General features: G+C 40.3%; 1 protein-coding gene across 1 annotated transcript in view; it reads left to right on the forward strand.

The window, feature by feature from the left end:
* The first annotated feature begins 304 nt into the window (after positions 1–304).
* The window catches only part of LOC137194855 (cadherin-7-like), a 30,170-nt gene continuing 6,195 nt past the window's right edge, over positions 305–24,279 (forward strand). Inside the window, exons 1-5 of the mRNA XM_067607038.1 lie at positions 305–679; positions 13,191–13,485; positions 16,789–16,908; positions 17,245–17,412; positions 20,487–20,674. Of these exons, the coding sequence (XP_067463139.1) occupies positions 344–679; positions 13,191–13,485; positions 16,789–16,908; positions 17,245–17,412; positions 20,487–20,674 (1,107 nt within the window). The 5' untranslated portion in view covers positions 305–343. The remainder of the gene's footprint in view (positions 680–13,190; positions 13,486–16,788; positions 16,909–17,244; positions 17,413–20,486; positions 20,675–24,279) is intronic.

Consider the following 24,279-nt stretch of genomic DNA (forward strand, 5'->3'; position numbering starts at 1 on the left):
CTTGTCCTTTATGGTATTTTAGTATTTTGTCTTTTATTGATTTACTCAAAATAAAAAACTAAAATGCAAAATAATTTTTCTACTTTGAAGAGAAAAAAGAAAGTTTTTTAGTTTATTTAACTAAAACATTTTAAATTATTTTTTCAGTCAGAGTAAAAGATTCTGTATCATCCACAAATAGAATGATCAATATATTACAGACAATTAAAAATGATTTCAGACTCTGGACAGAAAAACATCACCGACTGTGAATTTCTCCTCTTTGTCCTCTTCTGTTCTCTTCAAAGACCGAACCTCCACCTCCACCTCCACCTCCACCTCCACCTGTCACCTGTGCATAGAGATGAACTGTCTCTGTGTTCTGAGCATGCTCAGTATGTGCATCCTGGCCATCCTGTGGGAGGAGTCAGGCTGTGAGACAATGATCCTGAACTCTGTCCATCGCCCTCTGACATCACGAAGAGGAGCAGGAGCAGGAGGAGGAGGAGGAAGAGGAGCAGCAAGAGGAGCTGGAGCAGGAGGAGGAGGAGGAGGAGGAGGAGCAGGAGGAGGAGGAGAAACAGGAGGAGCAGGAGGAGGAGGTATTCAGCCCCATCAGAGGAGGCGGAGGAGCTGGGTGTGGAACCAGTTCTTCGTCCTGGAGGAGTACACCAGAGATGAACCACTGTACGTCGGAAAGGTAACAACACATCACATGACCCACATGTCTCTATGTATATAAATGTATGTGTGTATAAATGTGAGTATATAAGTGTGTATGTATGCAGGATATATGTATATATCCTGGTTAGTGACGGTCTGTTTAAACCACAAGGGCCTGACTGGAGGAGACATTCACATCAAAATGATCCAGGGCAAGAAGACGAGTCCAGACTCATTTTAGATTCACGTTTTAGAAAAATAGCACAAAGGATGCTCCTCCCCCAGTGGGTCCTCCTGAAGGAGCACAGCTCCAACACCAGCATCACTTACATCAATGGCCAGCTGGAAGAGTCTGTTAAAGTCAGGGGCAGCAAGAACAGGGGCACTAGCTAGCCGTGTTTTCAGGTTTTAAAATGCAAGTTAACAGGTATCTGTCCAAACAAAAGGAACCTTTGGGCTCAGCAGGTTGGTCAAAGGTCAAAGGTAACAGTCAATGATATCCTGCCATAACAGTTTACGATAGCCTCTACTTTGGCTTCAGTAAAGGATGTCACTGTGGCCTGTCTGAAAGGTTCAGGGTCAGATTGGCAGCAGCAAGCCTGAGGAACACCTCTTCGGCTGAGTTACATGTTGGGACCAGGTAGAACTGTAAATCACCACGTCATCAAGACAAGCCTCACAATCTGCAACTCCTTTCAACACTTGATTCACCAGATGCTGGAGTGTGGCTGCTGCATTTCACATCCCAAAAGCCACAACAGTGTAGTGACAGAAATGATCAAGTGCCATAAAGGCAGAGATTTCACAGCTCACTGAGTGGGGGGGGACCTGCCAAAAGCCCTTTAAGAGGTCCAACTTGGTAGCAAAAGCTGCAGACCTGACTTGTCAATACAATCATCCAGAAGGGGAAGAGGGTAGCAGTCAGGCGTAGTTACAGAGTTAATTTTTCCAAAGTCAGCACAGAAACAAGGCGTACCATCTAATTTATCAACAAGGAGGCTCTGGGAGCTCCATGAGCTAAAATCTGGTTCAGCAGTGTCATTCTGTAGCATGTGGTCTACTTCACCCTTTAAAGATGCAGCATCGCCCACAGCAGTGTCATGCTGGATCAGAAAAGAGGCTGGCATGTCTGTGTATGACCTCAATGATGTCAAAAATGTTCTAGGGGATCTACATAAGAAAGGTGGGCAGGATTTTGGAGTTTGGCAGCTGAGCCTGAGGAGCCTCCTGGCTAACAACATCAGTGTCCTCAGCTACAAAGGTAGGAGTGTTCAACACAGTGACAGGCTTCACATCAGAGGGCAATGATAGCATTTCAATAGATCCACATGACATAAACTGGTTTTATGTTTCTGATCTGGAGTCTTCACCAAGTAGTCACACTCACCAACCTGGTGATCGATCACATATGGTCCACTGTATTGAGCACCAGTGCTGTGTCTCCTGAAGAGAACACTCTTTCTTTTAAGGTACCGGCCTTTAATTTTTTCTTGGGCTTGGCCAGTTCACATGCCATGTTAAGCTTAGACCAGAAATTACACACAAAGTCTGACATGTTCACAGGAGGAGTCTGGTGTGCCAACCATTTCTCTTTCAACAGTTTCAAAGGGCCCCGAACAGTATGGATAAACACCATTTCAGCCGGGCTGTAACCAAGGAACTTGTAGCTGCACAAAGGAGTAAAGGGGTTCCTTCATCCCAGTCTTTACAGTTAGTTGTAACTCTTTAGAGTAGGCTTGTAACATTGATTTTAGAGTCTGGTGAAACCTCTCTAGGACTCCCTGAGACTCTGGGTGGTGAGCAGATGAAATGCAGTTAGATGGCTGCTGGAGCACCTGAGAGAAAACATGGGACATGAAGTTTGACCTTTGGTCAGTTTGAAAGTCCAAACACCGTGAAGAACTTAATGAGGGTCTTAGAAACAGCTGAAGCTGTAATTTTGCAAGTAGCTGCACACATGATGGTCAGTAAGTACTGGTTACCTGATTTAGTACGAGGAAGCAGGACAACACAATCAATCAAGACACGCTTAAGGCTCTCCAATAGCAGGATGCAGAGGTGCATGTGGAATCTTCTGATTAGGCTTACCAACCATCTGGCACACATGAAGTGTTTTACAATACTGTGCAACATCTGATTTTACACCGAGCCAGTAAAAATGCCTCAGCACTCGATCTAAGGTCTTTTTTGATTCCCATATGTCCTGCAAGAGAATGATCATGAGCCAAATGCAAAATATCAAGACGGTAAGAACCTGGTACAAATATTTGAAACACACTACTCCAACCATCCTGACATGACACTTTCTTATCAGCACTCGATTACTTACAAAATACCAACAGGAAGCATCTATGAATATGTGTCTCTGAAACAGCCTCTTCAAAGAGGGGTGTCAGGTTCATCTGCGCTTTCAGACACTATAGGAAAGGGGACAACTTCAGAGGCAGCAAGCACTCAACCACCAGCCAGTTTGATTCCTAAAATGAAAGACAAAGAGCCACAGCAACCTCATCAGAGACCAGAGATGTTTGGAGATGAAGGTTATGCAGAGGCAAGGACAGATAACCTCCACCAAACCCTTTAACAAGGGCACCAGAGCCCAAACCAGACTGATTAGTGAACTGTAGGAAATCCTAGAGGACCAGAGACTGAAGAGCTCCAGTGTCTCTTGAGATCTTAATAAGTCACCTGGTCTCAGGATCAGAAGTAAGGAAACATTCCTGAGAAAAGATGAAGAGCCAGCTTGCTCACTCTTTTAAAATAATGTGTTCTAGCTTCGGTTGTCTAAGGCAGTGGTTCCCAACCTTTCAGGCCTGTGACCCCTTAAAATAAAGCAAAGTCTGCTGGGTCTCCTCGTCACATGTTGCAGTGTCTAACAGTCAAGTTACTGATTATTGTCTTGATTCATCCGTTAATCGTTTTGTCCACGAAATGTCAGAAAACAGCGAAAAATATCTGTAAAAGTTCTCCACAGTTCAAGGTTACATCCTCAGATGTCTGGTTGTATCTGACAGTCCAAAGATATTCAGTTTGTCATCATGTTCTGCAAAGAAAAGCAATAAATCATCACACCTGAGAAGCTGAAACAGATTTTTTTTTTACATTTTTGCTTAAAAAATGACTGAAGTGATTATTCAGTTATCAGAATAGTTGCTGATTAACTTCTGTCAATCGACTAATTGATTAATTGACTAACCTTGCAGCTCTAGAAAGACTCAATCACTCACTTATTTTGTTTTATTTGAATAACTTTTAGAGGCTTGAGGAGGTAAAATACAGAAATCCACAAGAAATAACACAGAGATTAGAAGAAAGCTTAAAGAAAAAAAAATCACAATTTTGCTTAAAAAATATGTTCTTTTCTGTATCTGATCAGGTCCTTTCATCTTGCGACCCCTTTGATTAATCCAGTGACCCCTTGTGGGGGTCCCGACCCCCAGGTTGGGAACCACTGGTCGAAGGTTTTCTCTGATGTCTTCTGAGACTGGCAGCATCTTTTAACGAGGGTTCAGTTACTGCAGAAACTGACTCTGTAAAGCTAACCTGCTAACATGCTAACCTTGCAAGTTGTTGTTGTTGTTGTCAGGAGCACACACACACACACACACACACGCACACATGCACACACACACTGCACTGCCCTGTGGCTTTCTGGGAAATGACTAACAAAGTGTTTGTGCTTTAGATGACGGCTGCACAAATCTAACCCGACAGATCAGTGAGATCTCAGCGTGTGTGTGTGTGTGTGTGTGTGTGTGTGTGTGTGTGTGTGTGTGTGTGTGTGTGTGTTTGTGTGTTTGGGTAAAAGTTTGAGCCTGTGGTGGTTTTCAAGACACACTCCAAACTTGTCAAAACCTTGAATAATTTATTTTAGCAAAAAAGGGTTTACAAACATAAACAAAAACAGCTCCATAATTCCTATCAAACTCAAAAGATATCGAAAAAATAACTAAAAGTTGTATTGAATTGCTATAAAGTGGTCAAAATTGGCATTGAACCACAGCCTCAACCCGTCTGACACTGCCAGACTGACCTACTCGCGGCCATGACCAGGTGAGTATATAATTGCTGTTCAGTCACCTGCTCAAACAATAACGTATTCCTCTCGGCCACAAGCAATCAAAGATAGCTATATCAAATTATATCCAAAATTCTACACATAACTTATATAGCTATTCTAACTCATATATACAATAATTCATAGGCTACACGATCATATTCATTTTAAACTAAAAAATGGCTATAACATTCCAGCTCCTAATTATTGCTGGGCAACTAATTACAAAACTAAAAATATAGCGGCAACACACACTGCAGTTCTAAAATGTATATCATAAATACTATGCCTTGGGCATTAGACATCATAAGTTTTCAATCAGATACCCTCTTTCCCCCCTTATGCATTTTTTTATGCAGGGGTATGTGCGTTATGAGAAAATGTATTGCGTATGAATGTAGTGAGTGTAAGCATAATAGAGTGTGTTTGTCAGTGTACATGTAGAGTCAGAGGTTCCAGACTCCAACAGCAGGCACAGCATGTATGACTGAAGCTACGCCCCCTCCAGCAGAAGGCATAGCTTGGTGATGGGTCGTTCCAGTTCAGTGGCTTGGGTCCTGAGACGGACACGACGAACATATCCCTTGGAGTCCGCAATGGTCTCTGTGACTTGTCCCAATGACAACGAATTCCTGGGTGCTGAATCCTCCACAACAAGCACAAGGTCTCCAACTGCAAAGCTTTTTCATGCTCTGTTCCACTTTTGATGTGTTTGCATTAGTGGGAGATATTCTTTGACTCACCTCTTCCAGAACAAGTCTGCGATGTATTGGACCTGCCTCCACCGTCTGTGAGTGTGTTAGTCCTCCCTCCTAAACAAGCCGGGTGGTAGAAGTGGTTTTGCTTTGAGCTGCAAGAGATGGTTTGGAGTTAATGCTTCAAGGTCATTAGGATCTTCAGTGGACGGTGTAATAGGACGGTCATTTAAAATAGCCTCTACTTCACATAAAGCAGTATGCAGGACCTCGTCATACAGCACTTGCTGCCTCAACACTGTGCAAAGCACTTTCTTGACCTGCTGCACCAGACGCTGCCAAACTCCTCCATGATGAGATCCATGTGGGGGGTTGAAGGTCTATTTGATTCCATCTTGAATGAGAGAACTCTGCATCTTGTTAAGATTAAATTCTCTGACAGCTTGCTTCAATCCACGATTAGAACTGACAAAGTTTGTCCCATTATCAGACCATATCTGTCTGTCTTGACCTCTACGACAGATGAAACTTCTGATGGCATTTATACATGAATCCAGCATATGCGTCACTTCTAGATGGACTGCACAAGTGTTTAAACATGTGAATATGACACCATACCTCTTCACAGTGTTCCTGCCTCTTCTCACCTCCATTGAGCCCAAGTAATCTATTCCAACATCGGTGAATGGTGGGAGGTCTGCAGTGATTCTGTCAGCAGGTAGATCTGACATTTTTTGCTCACCAGGTCTCTATCATTGTCGCTGGCATGTCATACACTCTCGGATGACTGTTCTGGCAGTGGAGTTGGCATGCAATATCCAGTAGCGGCGTCGAAGAGTCGACAGCATGTGATTTCTACCGCCATGACCAACCTTTTGATAGATGTGACGCAGAAGGAGTGTTGAGATATGACTGTTCTTTGGTAGAATCATTGGGTGCTTTGTCTCTTCAGGAAGAGCAGACCTGCTCAACCTACCACCACTTCTCAAAACTCCATCTATCATTACAGTACTGTACTGAAGAACTGTCATGCTGTCTGACCAGAATACAGACTCTTCCATGTTGATTTCCAGTTCTGTTTTCAGCATCTTGTTCATTTGTACAGCTAAAACTGCTGCTGCAAGCTCCAGCCTTGGTATGGTTGTTTGTTTCAGCGGCGCCACTCTGGCTTTTCCAATGACGAAGGCGACACTCACTTCTCTCCTGATGTTTGATAGCTGGAGGTAAGATACTAAGCCATACCCAACTTCACTGGCATCACAGAAATGATGCAACTGTGCTCCTGTTATCTCTCCAAAGTCTTTGGGTGCAAAGCTTCTGTTGATGTTGAATGTATCCAGTAAAGCTAATTCATTCAGCCATCTCTGCCACACCTGAGCTGTTTCTTGTAGGATTTGGTCATCCCACCCCAACTTTGTCTTACACAAGCTTTGCAAGATTTGTTTTGCAGGGAGCATAACTGGTGCCAGGAATCCTAGAGGGTCATACATTGAGCTAACAATGGACAGATTGCCACATCTAGTCACCGAGTGGGGTTTTACCTTCATGCTGAAAGTAAAGATATCCTGCTCCACATGCCATTGAGCTCCAAGTGCCCTCTCCATGGGAAACTGGTCTCTGTCAAGGTCCAGTGTTTTCACACCTTTAGCCCTTTGGTTTTCAGGGATGGCGGCCAAGACAGAGTGATGGTTGCTCACCCATTTGTTGAGCCAAAATCCCCCTATAGCACACAGGTCTGTGAGGTGTTGATATAGAGATGTTGCTTGCTCCACAGTATTGACTGATTTTAAACAGTCATCAACATAGAAATTCTGTCGGATGGAGTTTACAACCTCACTTGGGTATTCATTCTGGTTGTCATCAGCTGTTTTCAACAGAGCAAATGTAGCACAGCTTGGGGAAGATTCAGCTCCAGAAATATGGACTGTCATTCTGTGTTCCACCAGGTCTTTTATGATGTCCCCATCAGGCCACCAGAGAAAACGCAGAAAGTTGACATCTTCATTTGCCACCTTCACCTGGTGAAACATTCCCTCAATGTTGGTCATGAAAGCTATCGGGCCCTGATGGAATTGAAGCAACACACCCAACAGTGTATTCGTCGAGTCAGGACCTTGTAAAAGTTCTTTGTTCAGGGAAGTTTCATCATATGCTGATGCACAATCAAACACCACACGTAGTCGTGGTCTTCTTACATGGGTGATAGACTCCATGATGTGGTACAAACCACACTTTTCCACTTTCATGTTCCACTTGGTCTTGAGGTACAACTTCTGCACACCAGTTTGCAATGACATCCTTCAGTTTTTTAAAACTTTTTTAGGAGGTTTTGTGCTCTTTGCTGGGCTACAGCTTTATTATTGGGCAAGGTCACATTAGCCTTGCGAAAGGGAAACTTCAAGCTGTAATGGCAATTCTCCAGCATGGCTGAACTTGACACTATGTCCATAAACTGTTGATCTTCAACAGACATCTCTTTCTTGTCATCATAGTTCTGCTCTACAAAGTCTTGATTATACTGCTGGACTAACAGATCTTCTATGGATATTCATTTAATCTGCACTGTAGCAACACATCCATCACAATTCATATTGCGTGGATCATTGATAACTCACCCAAGTAGAGTCTTCACAGCGTAGGGCCCACTACCCTCATTGTTAATCACTCTCAATGGTTCCATGGCCTTTGGGGCATTGACACCTATAAGCAGCCCAAAGCTGGCATCAATGGGTGTCATGTCAACACCCTCAAGATAAGGCCATTTTCTGATGTCCTTCTCTTTAGGAATGTTTTCTTTGGTAACTGGGATGGATCTGTGTGTATAGACATCACGCAGCTTAAGGAATGCATTAACTTTCAAAGAAGCAACTTCCAATCCAGAAATTTTGTAGCTATACACTGGCTTCTCTTGACCCGTGGTTTTCAGCAATATGTCCAATTTCTTTCCATTAGCATTTAATTGATGCATTAATGCCTCTATGCAGAATGTTGCTGTGCTTCCTCCATCAAGCAATGCATATGTCTGCACAGTTTTGGTTCCTTTGTCCAATTTCACCTTCACTGGGACTACTGCGAGTGCACATTCTTTTGTGCCGGCCCCAGTGTGGCTACCAGCATTCAAGGAGATCAAAGCACTCGACATGGATGCTTCTGTGTGTTGTAATTTAGCTGTATGTTCTCTTTGTTTATCTTTCGTTTCTATGTGCAAGATGGTTGGATGACTCTTGTGGCAGATTTGACATGACATGCGCTTTTTACAGGTCTCGCTCATGTGACCCTTTTCCAGGCATCCAAAGCACAATCCATTGGCTTTCATAAATTCCACCTTTTCTTTGTTGGGCTTGTGCTTCAGTATTCCACACATTTCCATTGTGTGGTCCTTGCCACAAAACATGCACGGCTTTTTAAATGCATTGTTTAGTCTTTGTTTGTGCTCAACTTCCAGTTTACTCTTAGTCTGCTCAGAGATAGCAGTGATAGTGGTGGTGAAACTGCTCCCCCTGCTGGTCTTTTGCTGTGCTTTGAGTTTGGCTTTATTATCCACTGCCATGGGAATATTAATTTCACCAAAGATGGGATCAAGTACAGTACGGGTTTTCTTCTCAATGAAGTGAAGAAGATCTTTAAACTTGGCTCTTCTGCCCTGAGTTTCCTGAATGTCAAAGATGAATGTTCTCCAATTATCATGCAGGTTAAAGGGTAACTTTGACACACTTATTCTTAAGTTTGTTGCATTTTCCAGTTCATCCACAAATTCAATCCCAGACATGGTGTTGAAGCAGCTTCGCAGAAAAAGTGAGTATGATCTTAATGCAACACCATCTTCTGCCTTTATAGCTGACCAACTTAATGCCTTATTCATGACTGCTGAAGTAATTTTCATCTTGTTTCCAAAATGCCACTCAAGCCGCTCCATTGCCTTGTTATAGCCTCTGCTCGGTTCCACATGCAGGCAGCTGCGAACAAGGTGTCTGGGTTCACCCATTGTGTACTGCTCCAGATAGTAAAGCCTCTCTTGCATACTATCTGTTTTGCTTTCTATACCTTGCTCAAATGCTCTGATGAAGGAATTAAACTGAAGTGGGTCCCCATCATAGATGGGAATCTCTCTGATAGGAAGGAGGGAGGCTCTCTGTTGTTTAACTAACATTTCAGTTATGTCATTTTGCCTTCTCATCACCTCTGCAAGAACATTGCTGTTGCTTGTTGGGACATCTGTTTTTTCATGAGCATGGCTATTAATTGGGGTAGCAATTTGTTCTGTTTTCAGTGAATGTTGCTTACTTTTGCCTTGAAGGATAGTTGAGCTTTCTTTGGTTCTGGTGTTTTTTGTGTTGTAGCAGAGGAGAATTTAGATGAGGCAGAGTGATGACAACTTTTGTTTAACTTAATGTTGCATTGATGTTGATATTAATGTTAATGTTAATGTTAATGTTGATGTTAATGTTGATGTTAATGTTGATGTTAATGTTAATGTTGATGTTAATGTTGATGTTAATGTTGATGTTAATGTTGATGTTAATGTTAATGTTAATGTTGATGTTAATGTTAATGTTGATGTTAATGTTTATGTTAATGTTAATGTTGATGTTAATGTTAATGTTTATGTTGATGTTAATGTTAATGTTAATGTTGATGTTAATGTTGATGTTAATGTTTATGTTAATGTTAATGTTGATGTTAATGTTAATGTTAATGTTGATGTTAATGTTTATGTTAATGTTAATGTTGATGTTAATGTTTATGTTAATGTTAATGTTGATGTTAATGTTAATGTTAATGTTGATGTTAATGTTGATGTTAATGTTAATGTTAATGTTGATGTTAATGTTAATGTTGATGTTAATGTTTATGTTAATGTTAATGTTGATGTTAATGTTTATGTTGATGTTAATGTTGATGTTGATGTAAATGTTGATGTTAATGTTAATGTTGATGTTAATGTTAATGTTGATGTTAATGTTTATGTTAATGTTAATGTTGATGTTAATGTTTATGTTGATGTTAATGTTGATGTTGATGTAAATGTTGATGTTGATGTTAATGTTGATGTTAATGTTGATGTTAATGTTTATGTTGATGTTAATGTTAATGTTGATGTTAATGTTTATGTTAATGTTAATGTTAATGTTGATGTTAATGTTAATGTTGATGTTAATGTTTATGTTAATGTTGATGTTAATGTTAATGTTAATGTTGATGTTAATGTTAATGTTGATGTTAATGTTAATGTTAATGTTGATGTTAATGTTTATGTTGATGTTAATGTTGATGTTAATGTTAATGTTGATGTTAATGTTAATGTTGATGTTAATGTTAATGTTGATGTTAATGTTTATGTTAATGTTGATGTTAATGTTAATGTTAATGTTGATGTTAATGTTAATGTTGATGTTAATGTTAATGTTGATGTTAATGTTTATGTTAATGTTTATGTTGATGTTAATGTTTATGTTGATGTTAATGTTGATGTTAATGTTAATGTTGATGTTAATGTTGATGTAAATGTTGATGTTGATGTTAATGTTGATGTTAATGTTGATGTTAATGTTAATGTTAATGTTGATGTTAATGTTAATGTTGATGTTAATGTTAATGTTGATGTTAATGTTTATGTTAATGTTAATGTTGATGTTAATGTTTATGTTGATGTTAATGTTGATGTTAATGTTAATGTTGATGTTAATGTTGATGTTAATGTTAATGTTGATGTTAATGTTTATGTTAATGTTAATGTTGATGTTAATGTTAATGTTGATGTTAATGTTAATGTTGATGTTAATGTTAATGTTGATGTTAATGTTTATGTTAATGTTAATGTTGATGTTAATGTTTATGTTGATGTTAATGTTGATGTTAATGTTAATGTTGATGTTAATGTTGATGTAAATGTTGATGTTGATGTTAATGTTGATGTTAATGTTGATGTTAATGTTAATGTTAATGTTGATGTTAATGTTAATGTTGATGTTAATGTTAATGTTGATGTTAATGTTTATGTTAATGTTAATGTTGATGTTAATGTTTATGTTGATGTTAATGTTGATGTTAATGTTAATGTTGATGTTAATGTTGATGTTAATGTTAATGTTGATGTTAATGTTTATGTTAATGTTAATGTTGATGTTAATGTTAATGTTGATGTTAATGTTAATGTTGATGTTAATGTTAATGTTGATGTTAATGTTGATGTTAATGTTAATGTTGATGTTAATGTTAATATTAATGTTAATGTTTATGTTAATGTTGATGTTAATGTTGATGTTAATGTTGATGTTAATGTTAATGTTAATGTTGATGTTAATGTTAATGTTGATGTTAATGTTTATGTTAATGTTAATGTTGATGTTAATGTTAATGTTGATGTTAATGTTGATGTAAATGTTGATGTTGATGTTAATGTTGATGTTAATGTTGATGTTAATGTTAATGTTAATGTTGATGTTAATGTTAATGTTGATGTTAATGTTAATGTTGATGTTAATGTTTATGTTAATGTTAATGTTGATGTTAATGTTTATGTTGATGTTAATGTTGATGTTAATGTTAATGTTGATGTTAATGTTGATGTTAATGTTAATGTTGATGTTAATGTTTATGTTAATGTTAATGTTGATGTTAATGTTAATGTTGATGTTAATGTTAATGTTGATGTTAATGTTAATGTTGATGTTAATGTTTATGTTAATGTTAATGTTGATGTTAATGTTTATGTTGATGTTAATGTTGATGTTAATGTTAATGTTGATGTTAATGTTGATGTAAATGTTGATGTTGATGTTAATGTTGATGTTAATGTTGATGTTAATGTTAATGTTAATGTTGATGTTAATGTTAATGTTGATGTTAATGTTAATGTTGATGTTAATGTTTATGTTAATGTTAATGTTGATGTTAATGTTTATGTTGATGTTAATGTTGATGTTAATGTTAATGTTGATGTTAATGTTGATGTTAATGTTAATGTTGATGTTAATGTTTATGTTAATGTTAATGTTGATGTTAATGTTAATGTTGATGTTAATGTTAATGTTGATGTTAATGTTAATGTTGATGTTAATGTTGATGTTAATGTTAATGTTGATGTTAATGTTAATATTAATGTTAATGTTTATGTTAATGTTGATGTTAATGTTGATGTTAATGTTGATGTTAATGTTAATGTTAATGTTGATGTTAATGTTAATGTTGATGTTAATGTTTATGTTAATGTTGATGTTAATGTTAATGTTAATGTTGATGTTAATGTTAATGTTGATGTTAATGTTAATGTTGATGTTAATGTTTATGTTAATGTTAATGTTGATGTTAATGTTTATGTTGATGTTAATGTTGATGTTAATGTTAATGTTGATGTTAATGTTGATGTAAATGTTGATGTTGATGTTAATGTTGATGTTAATGTTGATGTTAATGTTGATGTTAATGTTGATGTTAATGTTAATGTTGATGTTAATGTTAATGTTGATGTTAATGTTTATGTTAATGTTAATGTTGATGTTAATGTTTATGTTGATGTTAATGTTGATGTTAATGTTAATGTTGATGTTAATGTTGATGTTAATGTTAATGTTGATGTTAATGTTTATGTTAATGTTAATGTTGATGTTAATGTTAATGTTGATGTTAATGTTAATGTTGATGTTAATGTTGATGTTAATGTTAATGTTGATGTTAATGTTAATATTAATGTTAATGTTGATGTAAATGTTGATGTTAATCTTGATGTTAGTGTAGGATTAACTGTTGGACTGGTCCTTTAACTGACCCGCTGTTCTCTGTCCTGGTCTCTACAGCTGCACTCAGACATGGATAAAGGTGACGGCCAGGTGACGTACGTGCTGAGTGGTGAAGGAGCGATGTCCATCTTCACCATTGACGAGAACACAGGAGACATCCACGCCACCAAGAGGCTGGACCGGGAACAGCAGGCGTACTACACTCTGCGGGCTCAGGCTCGAGACCGAACCTCCAACCTGCCAGTTGAACCCGAGTCCCAGTTCATCATCAAAGTCCAGGACATCAATGACAATGAGCCCAGGTTCCTGGACGGACCGTACAACGCCAGGGTGGCTGAGAGGTCTCCTGCAGGTGAGTCTGGACTAACAACCTGCAGGACTTGATCAGCTCAGATCCAAGTGATCCTGTTCTCTGTGTCCCAAAGTAATCTGCTCATTAGGGGGTCAGTAACTGTGATTTACAGCATGTAGAAACTGTTACATGTTGGAAATATATACACTGAATGACATTTAGATAAAGGTTTAAAACACCTTTCAACAACATTTAGTAATAAACACTGAGACGTCTGTTCATGAGTAAACGAAAACCAGAGTTACAGGAGAATACATACAACAGTTCTGTAAACAGAAACATTAAATCCGTTCATGAATCCTGTGAAGTGATCACTAATGTAAAATAAAATCTGACTGTGTGAGAAGCCTGAACACAAACAGGCTCTTAATGTGAAAATCAAAGCTCAGACAGGCTCTTATGTGAAAATCAGAGTTTAAAGGATCATTCTGGTGATTTTTAAAATATTTTTCTTCTTCTCACATTTGGATCCAAACCAACAATGAACTAAAGTCCAGAGGTTGTGATCTGTAGCACAACAAGCTGGTGAAGCTGTAAACAGAACTGCGTTCATGCACATGCTCAGTGGCGTCTGCCTTATGCAGAACTACTCTCTGGAGACTGAAAATGTGATGCTGTTATTAGTCTCTATATTATGCCTAAGTTGCTATAACTAACTTTAGACTGAAATGTTGGGGTGTTTGGGTTCGGTTTCCTAAGGTAGCTACCACGAAGGTTTACCTGTTTTGGATGAAATTTATAATATAGTAATGAACAAAGAAACTGTCGAACTTTGCAGATTATCTATTAATATTAACTTTGCAGTATCTTAAATAACTCACCCAGACAACTCTCTTGGATGAAAAGGAATAACAGTTTACTGACCCTTTTTGTTTTTTTGTTTGTTTGTTTTAAAAGGTACAAATAATATTTACCCTTTTAGTTGAAATGAAACAAAACACAAATAACACAAATTAGACCCCTTCAAAATAGTAACCTGTGAAATAATATTAAACAAAATTAGCTTTTCCAAAATTAGCAAATCAATAAATTACCTGAGAAAATATGCAAACTAAATTGGCTCATACCAAAGGGTCACAATCCAAAACTTAAATCCCCTCAGTTTTCCCTGTAACAGACTCAGATCAAATACTTAACTAGACTCTCAACACCCCAGTGGGCCCACACACACACTTACATGCACAAAAAATAAAAAACGTTGCAGGCCCATTGCTCGGGTGTGGTGCAGCCAACTTATTCTCAGCAAAGCAAAGACAGGAGATCCAACTTACAGTTCGGCATCATGGAGAAACAGCTCATGGTCCAAAAGATGAAACCAGATGGCAGCGGAGGGGAGCTCCCTGTCAGAAAGCACACAGACCATCCTTTCCGATGAGCAATGGCGTCCTCTGGTCTAAAGCTCGCCGACTTTAGCTCAGCACAGACATACTTACACAAAACAGTCTCCATAATCAATTGTGATTAAGCATGAAATTTGAGTTATGGTCTACAGCTACACTTTACTTAAACATACACCAGGCTATCCATCCCATAATTTCTCTGCATTTCTCCTGCTCCATGTATTTCTCTCTCTTTCATTGTGTCTCTCTCTAGTCTTTTTCTGTAACCTCGCCCTCTACTGTTCTCTTCTTTACCTATGGCCAATTAACACAGGTGGCACCGACTGACACCTCCAGTAACCAATCAAACAAAATAACCGAAACTAAAAGGCACAATCTGTTTTTTTTTTTGTCTTTTTGCCCTAAATATTGTTTACAACTGTTTATTTTAACGACTTACTGAACTATTTACATCATACCTTATTTATAACTAAATTATCTTAATCTCTCAGTTAACTATTTTTCTTTCTTTATTAAACTAAATTACTTTCAGTTTAATTGTCTTACTAAATTTTCCCACCTAACTTTATTAGTAGCTAACTTGTTGTAACACCTTACTTTTGCACCAGGCTATGTTTGGAGATGTTTCTAAACAAACTACTGTGACCAAACTCTTCATGATGAAGAAACATGTCACCCAGTGCAGCCATGTGGCTCACTGACATTTTTAATAGTTTTTGGACAACAAATGAAGCATTGTGTTAGTTCATGCAGGACTCAGAAGTCATACGCCCCAGCTGTAATCAGCTGACAGCCTGCTGATTGAATCAGTGTTTCTAATCAGTCGCATACCAATCACAGCCATTCAGGCGGCCTATTTGAATATGACTCCCTCCTACACTGATCCCTGCTACACCAGTGCTGCCACACTACACTTCTTCACACATTACTTACCATTGCCATGCTTGTCATGTTTCTTGAGCTGGATGATGGATCCGACATTGAGGAAGATTGTATTTTTGAAACCATTGATAAAAAGCTGGCCGGTGATTAAGATCCTCAAAGCTCTCTATAGCCGAAACATCTCTGCTCCCTTGGGGGCCAGTAATAAGGAGCTTTTTCAGTTTTTTATTTCAAACCTTCAGGATCAAGACCAGGCCGCAGTTCCTCCTGTCGCTCCTTTCCCCATTCCTAAAAAATCTTCATCAAAGAAGAAGGACTGCCCTCACCCTGCTGCTAATGCTAATCCCCTGCTAAACAAGCAAGACTCCAACCTCATGCCAACTATCAGGATGAAGACCCGGTTCTTGCCGCTCTGATCAACATCCAGTCCTCCCTCAGTGAGATGGATGTTTGCCTCCAACTTCTAGAAATGAACAGCCTTCCTCAAACTTCAACTCCAGGGCCATCTACTGCATCAGCTGTGACCACGGTAGTCGGTGCACTCCTGGTTGACGTCACTCTGCACATAACTCTGGGAACTGCAGTCCCCACAGCTTCAACAGGAGTGCCATTCTTTCCACCTGATGCTGCAGTTTCTCTTTAGCTAAGGAATCAAATCCTCAGACAATGACATTAATTTGGTTAAAATTCTGCTGTGTTCAGCTGAAATATCTGACAGACGTCTTGTTTACTGTGGAGAGGTCTCAGTCATGCTCAAAGAAAGTGATCCTAGACTGTCTAAAAATCTGATTATGGCTGAGTTTAACGTTACCTTTGGCGTCTTCAGAGACATATGTGAAGTTTATCCGGACTATAGATTTGAACTGGACACATACTTGAATGGAGGTCTACGGCACAGAGTAATAAGATATATCAGGCTTTGATATACACACACAATACTCTAGTAGATCAATTCATTGTTAGTTTGGATCCAAACATGGAGAAAAATGTAGAAAATCTCTTAATGTGAAGAATCACAGTGTTAGCTCATCAGTTTGTACAATAAAGTTGAGTGTGAATGATCTCCTGTTTGTGTTTACAGGTACGTCAGTAGTGACGGTGGTGGCAACTGATGCTGACGATCCCACCTACGGAAACTCTGCCCGACTGATTTACAGCATCCTGCAGGGGCAACCATACTTCTCTGTGGAGCCAAAGACAGGTGAGCACTCCTGAGCACACCTGAACACACCTGAACACACATGAACACACCTGAACACACATGAACACACCTGAACACACATGAACACACATGAACACACATGAACACACCTGAACACACATGAACACACCTGAACACACATGAACACACATGAACACACCTGAACACGCATGAACACAACTGAACACACATGAACACACATGAACACACATGAACACACATGAACACTTCTGGCTTCTGCCTGTACCTGAACCATCACCTGTACCTGAGCCTCCACCTGTACCTGAACCATCACCTGTACCTGAATCTTCATCTGTACCTCCACCTGTCCTGCAGGTGTTGTCCGTACGGCTCTACCTGACCTGGACCGGGAGCTGCAGGACCAGTACCTACTGGTCCTCCAGGCCAAAGACATGATCGGTCAGATGGGGGGTCTGTCAGGAACCACTTCTGTCACCGTGATGCTGACTGACGTCAATGACAACCCACCACGCTTTCCCCGCAGTGAGTCTGACATTTATAATTAATCTGTCTGTACTCCTTTCTGTACACCTGTCTGTGTACCTGTCTGTATACCTGTCTGTATACCTGTCTGTGTACCTATCTGTACACCTGTCTGTGCACCTGTCTGTGTGCCTGTCTGTACACCTGTCTGTACACTTGTTTGTACACCTGTCTGTGTACCTGTCTATGTACCTGTCTGTATACCTGTCTGTACACCTGTCTGTGTACCTGTCTGTGTACCTGTCTGTGTACCTATCTGTACACCTGTCTGTGCACCTGTCTGTGTACCTGTCTGTGTACCTGTCTGTACACCTGTCTGTGTACCTGTCTGTGTACCTGTCTGTGTACCTGTCTGTGCACCTGTCTGTACACTTGTTTGTACACCTGTCTGTATACCTGTCTGTGTACCTATCTGTACATGTGTCTGTACACCTGTCTGTGTACCTGTCTATGTACCTGTCTGTATACCTGTCTGTGTACCTATCTGTACATGTGTCTGTACACCTGTCTGTGTACCTGTCTGTGTACCTGTCTGTACATGTGTCTGTACACCTGTCTGTGTACCTGTCTATGTACCTGTCTGTATACCTGTCTGTGTACCTATCTGTACATGTGTCTGTACACCTGTCTGTGTACCTGTCTGTGTACCTATCTGTACATGTGTCTGTACACCTGTCTGTGTACCTGTCTGTGTACCTGTCTGTGTACCTGTCTGTGTACCTGTCTGTGTACCTGTCTGTACACCTGTCTGTGTACCTGTCTTTGTACCTGTCTGTACACCTGTCTGTGTACCTGTCTGTGTACCTGTCTGTGTACCTGTCTGTACACCTGTCTGTACACTTGTTTGTACACCTGTCTGTGTACCTGTCTGTGTACCTGTCTATGTACCTGTCTGTACACCTGTCTGTGTACCTGTCTGTGTACCTGTCTGTGTACCTGTCTATGTACCTGTCTGTACACCTGTCTGTGTACCTGTCTGTACACCTGTCTGTACACTTGTTTGTACACCTGTCTGTGTACCTGTCTGTGTACCTGTCTATGTACCTGTCTGTATACCTGTCTGTGTGCCTATCTGTACACCAGTCTGTACACCTGTCTGTGTACCTGTCTGTGTACCTGTCTGTACACCTGTCTGTGTACCTGTCTATGTACCTGTCTGTATACCTGTCTGTGTACCTATCTGTACACCTGTCTGTACACCTGTCTGTGCACCTGTCTGTACATCTGTCTGTGTACCTGTCTGTGTACCTGTCTGTGCACCTGTCTGTACATGTGTCTGTACACCTGTCTGTGTACCTGTCTATGTACCTGTCTGTATACCTGTCTGTGTACCTATCTGTACATGTGTCTGTACACCTGTCTGTGTACCTGTCTGTGTACCTATCTGTACATGTGTCTGTACACCTGTCTGTGTACCTGTCTGTGTACCTGTCTGTGTACCTGTCTGTACACCTGTCTGTGTACCTGTCTTTGTACCTGTCTGTACACCTGTCTGTGTACCTGTCTGTGTACCTGTCTGTGTACCTGTCTGTACACCTGTCTGTACACTTGTTTGTACACCTGTCTGTGTACCTGTCTGTGTACCTGTCTATGTACCTGTCTGTACACCTGTCTGTGTACCTGTCTGTGTACCTGTCTGTGTACCTGTCTATGTACCTGTCTGTACACCTGTCTGTGTACCTGTCTGTACACCTGTCTGTACACTTGTTTGTACACCTGTCTGTGTACCTGTCTGTGTACCTGTCTATGTACCTGTCTGTATACCTGTCTGTGTGCCTATCTGTACACCAGTCTGTACACCTGTCTGTGTACCTGTCTGTGTACCTGTCTGTACACCTGTCTGTGTACCTGTCTATGTACCTGTCTGTATACCTGTCTGTGTACCTATCTGTACACCTGTCTGTACACCTGTCTGTGCACCTGTCTGTACATCTGTCTGTGTACCTGTCTGTGTACCTGTCTGTGCACCTGTCTGTACACCTGTTTGTACACCTGTCTGTGTACCTGTCTATGTACCGGTCTGTATACCTGTCTGTGCACCTATCTGTACATGTGTCTGTACACCTGTCTGTGTACCTGTCTGTGTACCTGTCTGTACACCTGTCTGTACACCTGTCTGTGTACCTGTCTGTGTACCTGTCTGTGTACCTGTCTGTACACCTGTCTGTACACCTGTCTGTGTACCTGTCTGTGTACCTGTCTGTGTACCTGTCTATGTACCTGTCTGTATACCTGTCTGTGTACCTATCTGTACATGTGTCTGTGCACCTGTCTGTGTACCTGTCTGTGTACCTGTCTGTACACCTGTCTGTGTACCTGTCTGTGTACCTGTCTGTGTACCTGTCTGTACACCTGTCTGTACACCTGTCTGTGTATCTGTCTATGTACCTGTCTGTGTACCTGTCTGTGTACCTGTCTGTGTACCTGTCTGTGCACCTGTCTGTACACTTGTTTGTACACCTGTCTGTGTACCTGTCTGTACACCTGTCTGTGTACCTATCTGTACATGTGTCTGTACACTTGTCTGTGTACCTGTCTGTATACCTGTCTGTGTACCTGTCTGTGTACCTGTCTGTACACCTGTCTGTGTACCTGTCTGTGTACCTGTCTGTACACCTGTCTGTGTACCTGTCTGTGTACCTGTCTGTACACCTGTCTGTGTACCTGTCTGTGTACCTGTCTGTACACCTGTCTTTGTACCTGTCTGTACACCTGTCTGTGTACCTGTCTGTGTACCTGTCTGTGTACCTGTCTGTACACCTGTCTGTACACCTGTCTGAGTACCTGTCTGTGTACCTGTCTGTGTACCTGTCTGTACACCTGTCTGTGTACCTGTCTGTGTACCTGTCTGTACACCTGTCTGTGTACCTGTCTGTGTACCTGTCTGTGTACCTGTCTGTACACCTGTCTGTGTACCTGTCTGTGTACCTGTCTGTACACTTGTCTGTACACCTGTCTGTGTACCTGTCTGTGTACCTGTCTGTGTACCTGTCTGTGTACCTGTCTGTACACCTGTCTGTACACCTGTCTGTCCACCTGTCTGTGTACCTGTCTGTACACCTGTCTCCTCACAGAGAGCTACCAATTCACTGCTCGGGAGTCGCTGCTGGTGGAAACTGTGGTTGCTAAGATCAAAGCTCTGGATCTGGATGTGGGTCCAAACGCTGAGATGGACTACAGGATCCTGGATGGAGACAGACTGAGAACCTTCAGGATCAACACTGATCCCAACACCCAGGAAGGACTGATCACCCTACAGAAGGTACTGGTTATTACAGAGAGTACTGGTTAATCTTCAGAAGGTACTGCTTTATTACATAGAGTACTGGTTAACCTACAGAAGGTACTGGTTTATTACAAAGAGTACTGGTTAACCTACAGAAGGTACTGGTTTATTGCAGAGAGTACTGGTTAACCTACAGAAGGTACTGGTTTATTACAAAGAGTACTGGTTAACGTACAGAAGGTACTGGTTTATTACAGAGAGTATTGGTTAAAATACAGAAGGTACTGGTTATCTTACAGAGATTACTGGTTTATCACAGAGAGTACTGGTTTATCCCAGAGACTACTGGTTATATTACAGAGAGTACTGGTTTATCTCAGAGACTACTGTTTATCTTACAGAGAGTACTGGTTTATTACAGAGAGTACTGGTTATGTTACAGCGAGTACTGGTTTATCACAGAGTGTACTGGTCAATCACAGAGTGTACTGGTCATCTGACAGAGAGTACTGGTTTATTACCGAGAGTAGTGGTTATCGTACAGTGAGTACTGGTTTATCATAGAGAGTACTGGTTATCTTACAGAGAGTACTGGTTAACCTACAGAAAGTACTGGTTTATTACAAAGAGTACTGGTTAACCTACAGAAGGTACTGGTTTATTACAGAGATTACTGGTTTATCACAGAGGGTACTGGTTATTTTACAGAGAGTACTGGTTATGTTACAGCGAGTACTGGTTTATCACAGAGTGTACCGGTCATCTGACAGAGAGTACTGGTTTATTACCGAGAGTAGTGGTTATCGTACAGTGAGTACTGGTTTATCACAGAGTGTACTGGTCAATCACAGAGTGTACTGGTCATCTGACAGAGAGTACTGGTTTATTACCGAGAGTAGTGGTTATCGTACAGTGAGTACTGGTTTATCATAGAGAGTACTGGTTATCTTACAGAGAGTACTGGTTAACCTACAGAAAGTACTGGTTTATTACAAAGAGTACTGGTTAACCTACAGAAGGTACTGGTTTATTACAGAGATTACTGGTTTATCACAGAGGGTACTGGTTATTTTACAGAGAGTACTGGTTATGTTACAGCGAGTACTGGTTTATCACAGAGTGTACCGGTCATCTGACAGAGAGTACTGGTTTATTACCGAGAGTAGTGGTTATCGTACAGTGAGTACTGGTTTATCATAGAGAGTACTGGTTATCTTACAGAGAGTACTGGTTAACCTACAGAGGGTACTGGTTTATTACAAAGAGTACTGGTTAACCTACAGAAAGTACTGGTTTATTACAAAGAGTACTGGTTAACCTACAGAAGGTACTGGTTTATTACAGAGATTACTGGTTTATCACAGAGGGTACTGGTTATTTTACAGAGAGTACTGGTTTATTACAGAGAGAAATGGTTATTTTACAGAGAGTACTGGTTATCTTACAGAGAGTACTGGTTTATCAAAGAGAGTATTGGATATCTTACAGAGAGTAATGGTTTATCACAGAGAGTACTGGTTATTTTACAGAGAGTACTGGTTTATTACAGAGACAACTGGTTATTTTACAGAGAGTACGGGTTATCTTACAGAGAGTACTGGTTTATCACAGAGAGTACTGGTTATTTCACAGAGAGTACTGATTTATCACAGAGTACTGGTTATCTTACAGAGAGTACTGGTTAACCTACAGAAGGTACTGGTTTATTACAAAGAGTACTGGTTAACCTACAGAAGGTACTGGTTTATTGCAGAGAGTACTGGTTAACCTACAGAAAGTACTGGTTTATTACAGAGAGTACTGGTTAACCTACATAAGGTACTGGTTTATCACAAAGAGTACTGGTTAACCTACAGAAGGTACTGGTTTATTACAGAGAGTATTGGTTAACTTACAGAAGGTACTGGTTTATTACAGAGATTACTGGTTAACCTACAGAAGGTACTGGTTTATTACAGAGAGTATTGGTTATCTTACAGAGATTACTGGTTTATCACAGAGAGTACTGGTTTATCCCAGAGACTACTGGTTATATTACAGAGAGTACTGGTTTATCACAGAGTGTACTGGTCATCTGACAGAGAGTACTGGTTTATTACCGAGAGTAGTGGTTATTGTACAGTGAGTACTGGTTTATCATAGAGAGTACTGGTTATCTTACAGAGAGTACTGCTTTATCACAGAGTACTGGTTATCTTACAGAGATTACTGGTTTATCACAGAGAGTACTGGTTTATCTCAGAGACTACTGGTTATCTCACAGAGAGTACTGGTTTATCACAGAGTGTACTGGTCATCTGACAGAGAGTACTGGTTTATCACAGAGTGTACTGGTCATCTGACAGAGAGTACTGGTTTATTACCGAGAGTAGTGGTTATCGTACAGTGAGTACTGGTTTATCATAGAGAGTACTGGTTATCTTACAGAGAGTACTGCTTTATCACAGAGTACTGGTTATCTTACAGAGATTACTGGTTTATCACAGAGAGTACTGGTTTATCTCAGAGGCCAGCCCGACAAAAATAGACCCTGCATATAAAGATGGTGGAGTGGGGAAAATAACCAGGTGTAAGTCGCATAGCTCACGGACCCAGTTGACACATGCCAGTTGTGTCTCTGGCAGCCTGACTATTAAAAACTGTAGTTATCAACTTGACAGCACAGAGGAAACTCTCCAGAGGAAACAGAATTAATCATTTATCTTCTGAAATATTTTTAGACAGCTCTGATGGAGCTCAGGATTTATCAGGAGGACGCTGCTTTACTCCAGTCTCACTGTATGAACCTGGACTGTGTGTGTGACCTTTAGGATGTGTAGAAGTACACAGAACATTAACATTGCATCCTGACTGGTCCTGTCGGCGTGTCTGGAGATTTAAATAATCAATGAAGTTACTCTGCTGTGTCTCGTGTGTAAATGTGCACTGTCTCTCAATGGGGAGATGGACTTATCATTTCACAGTGGTATTGACAGTTTTCTTGATTATCTCTTGTGAGCTGACCGGCACTGAAGCAATAACATCTGTAGGCTGTAATGACTGCACCAGGGATGTCTTACATGTGTGATGTCTGTCCTCTGTTGTCTGGGTTAATGTTTAGTTGTGTGTTGTAGAGCTGATGAGCAGCTGGTCTTGCTGGTGCAAATATACTGTATCTTAGACTGGTAGGCTATAAAAGACGCCTTTTGTCTGTACTATTGTGTACAGCCTTTATAGACTGATGCTTTGTTGGTTGAGCATCTTAGATCGACGTATTTTGCTGTTTCTGCCTTTGTGATGCAGAACGTTGCACAGTAAACTGTATTAGCCCACTCAAAATACAATTCCAGGTTTATACAGTGGAATTGTTTGTAATAAAGCAGCCCTTATGGATGAATCCTGAGCTCCAGCACTGTAAGGACATTTTTATTTTAATCCATACCCACTGCCCCCCACCAGCAACCACTTGTGAGGATCCACGTCCTTCAACCCCCAGGCCCCTCCAGGTTGCCCTCCTCGTCTGTCACCCTTTCCACCCCCTCCCCCCTCTCTGACCAGATGAAAGAGCTGGCCACTGCTGACTCCTGTCTGTCAAAGAAATGATTTTAAAATATTGCTGTTGGTTTATAAAGCACTGAATGGTTTAGGACCAAAATACATTT

The sequence above is a fragment of the Thunnus thynnus genome, chromosome 12 (assembly GCF_963924715.1).
Source record: "Thunnus thynnus chromosome 12, fThuThy2.1, whole genome shotgun sequence".
In the NCBI taxonomy this organism is placed as follows: Eukaryota; Metazoa; Chordata; class Actinopteri; order Scombriformes; family Scombridae; genus Thunnus; species Thunnus thynnus.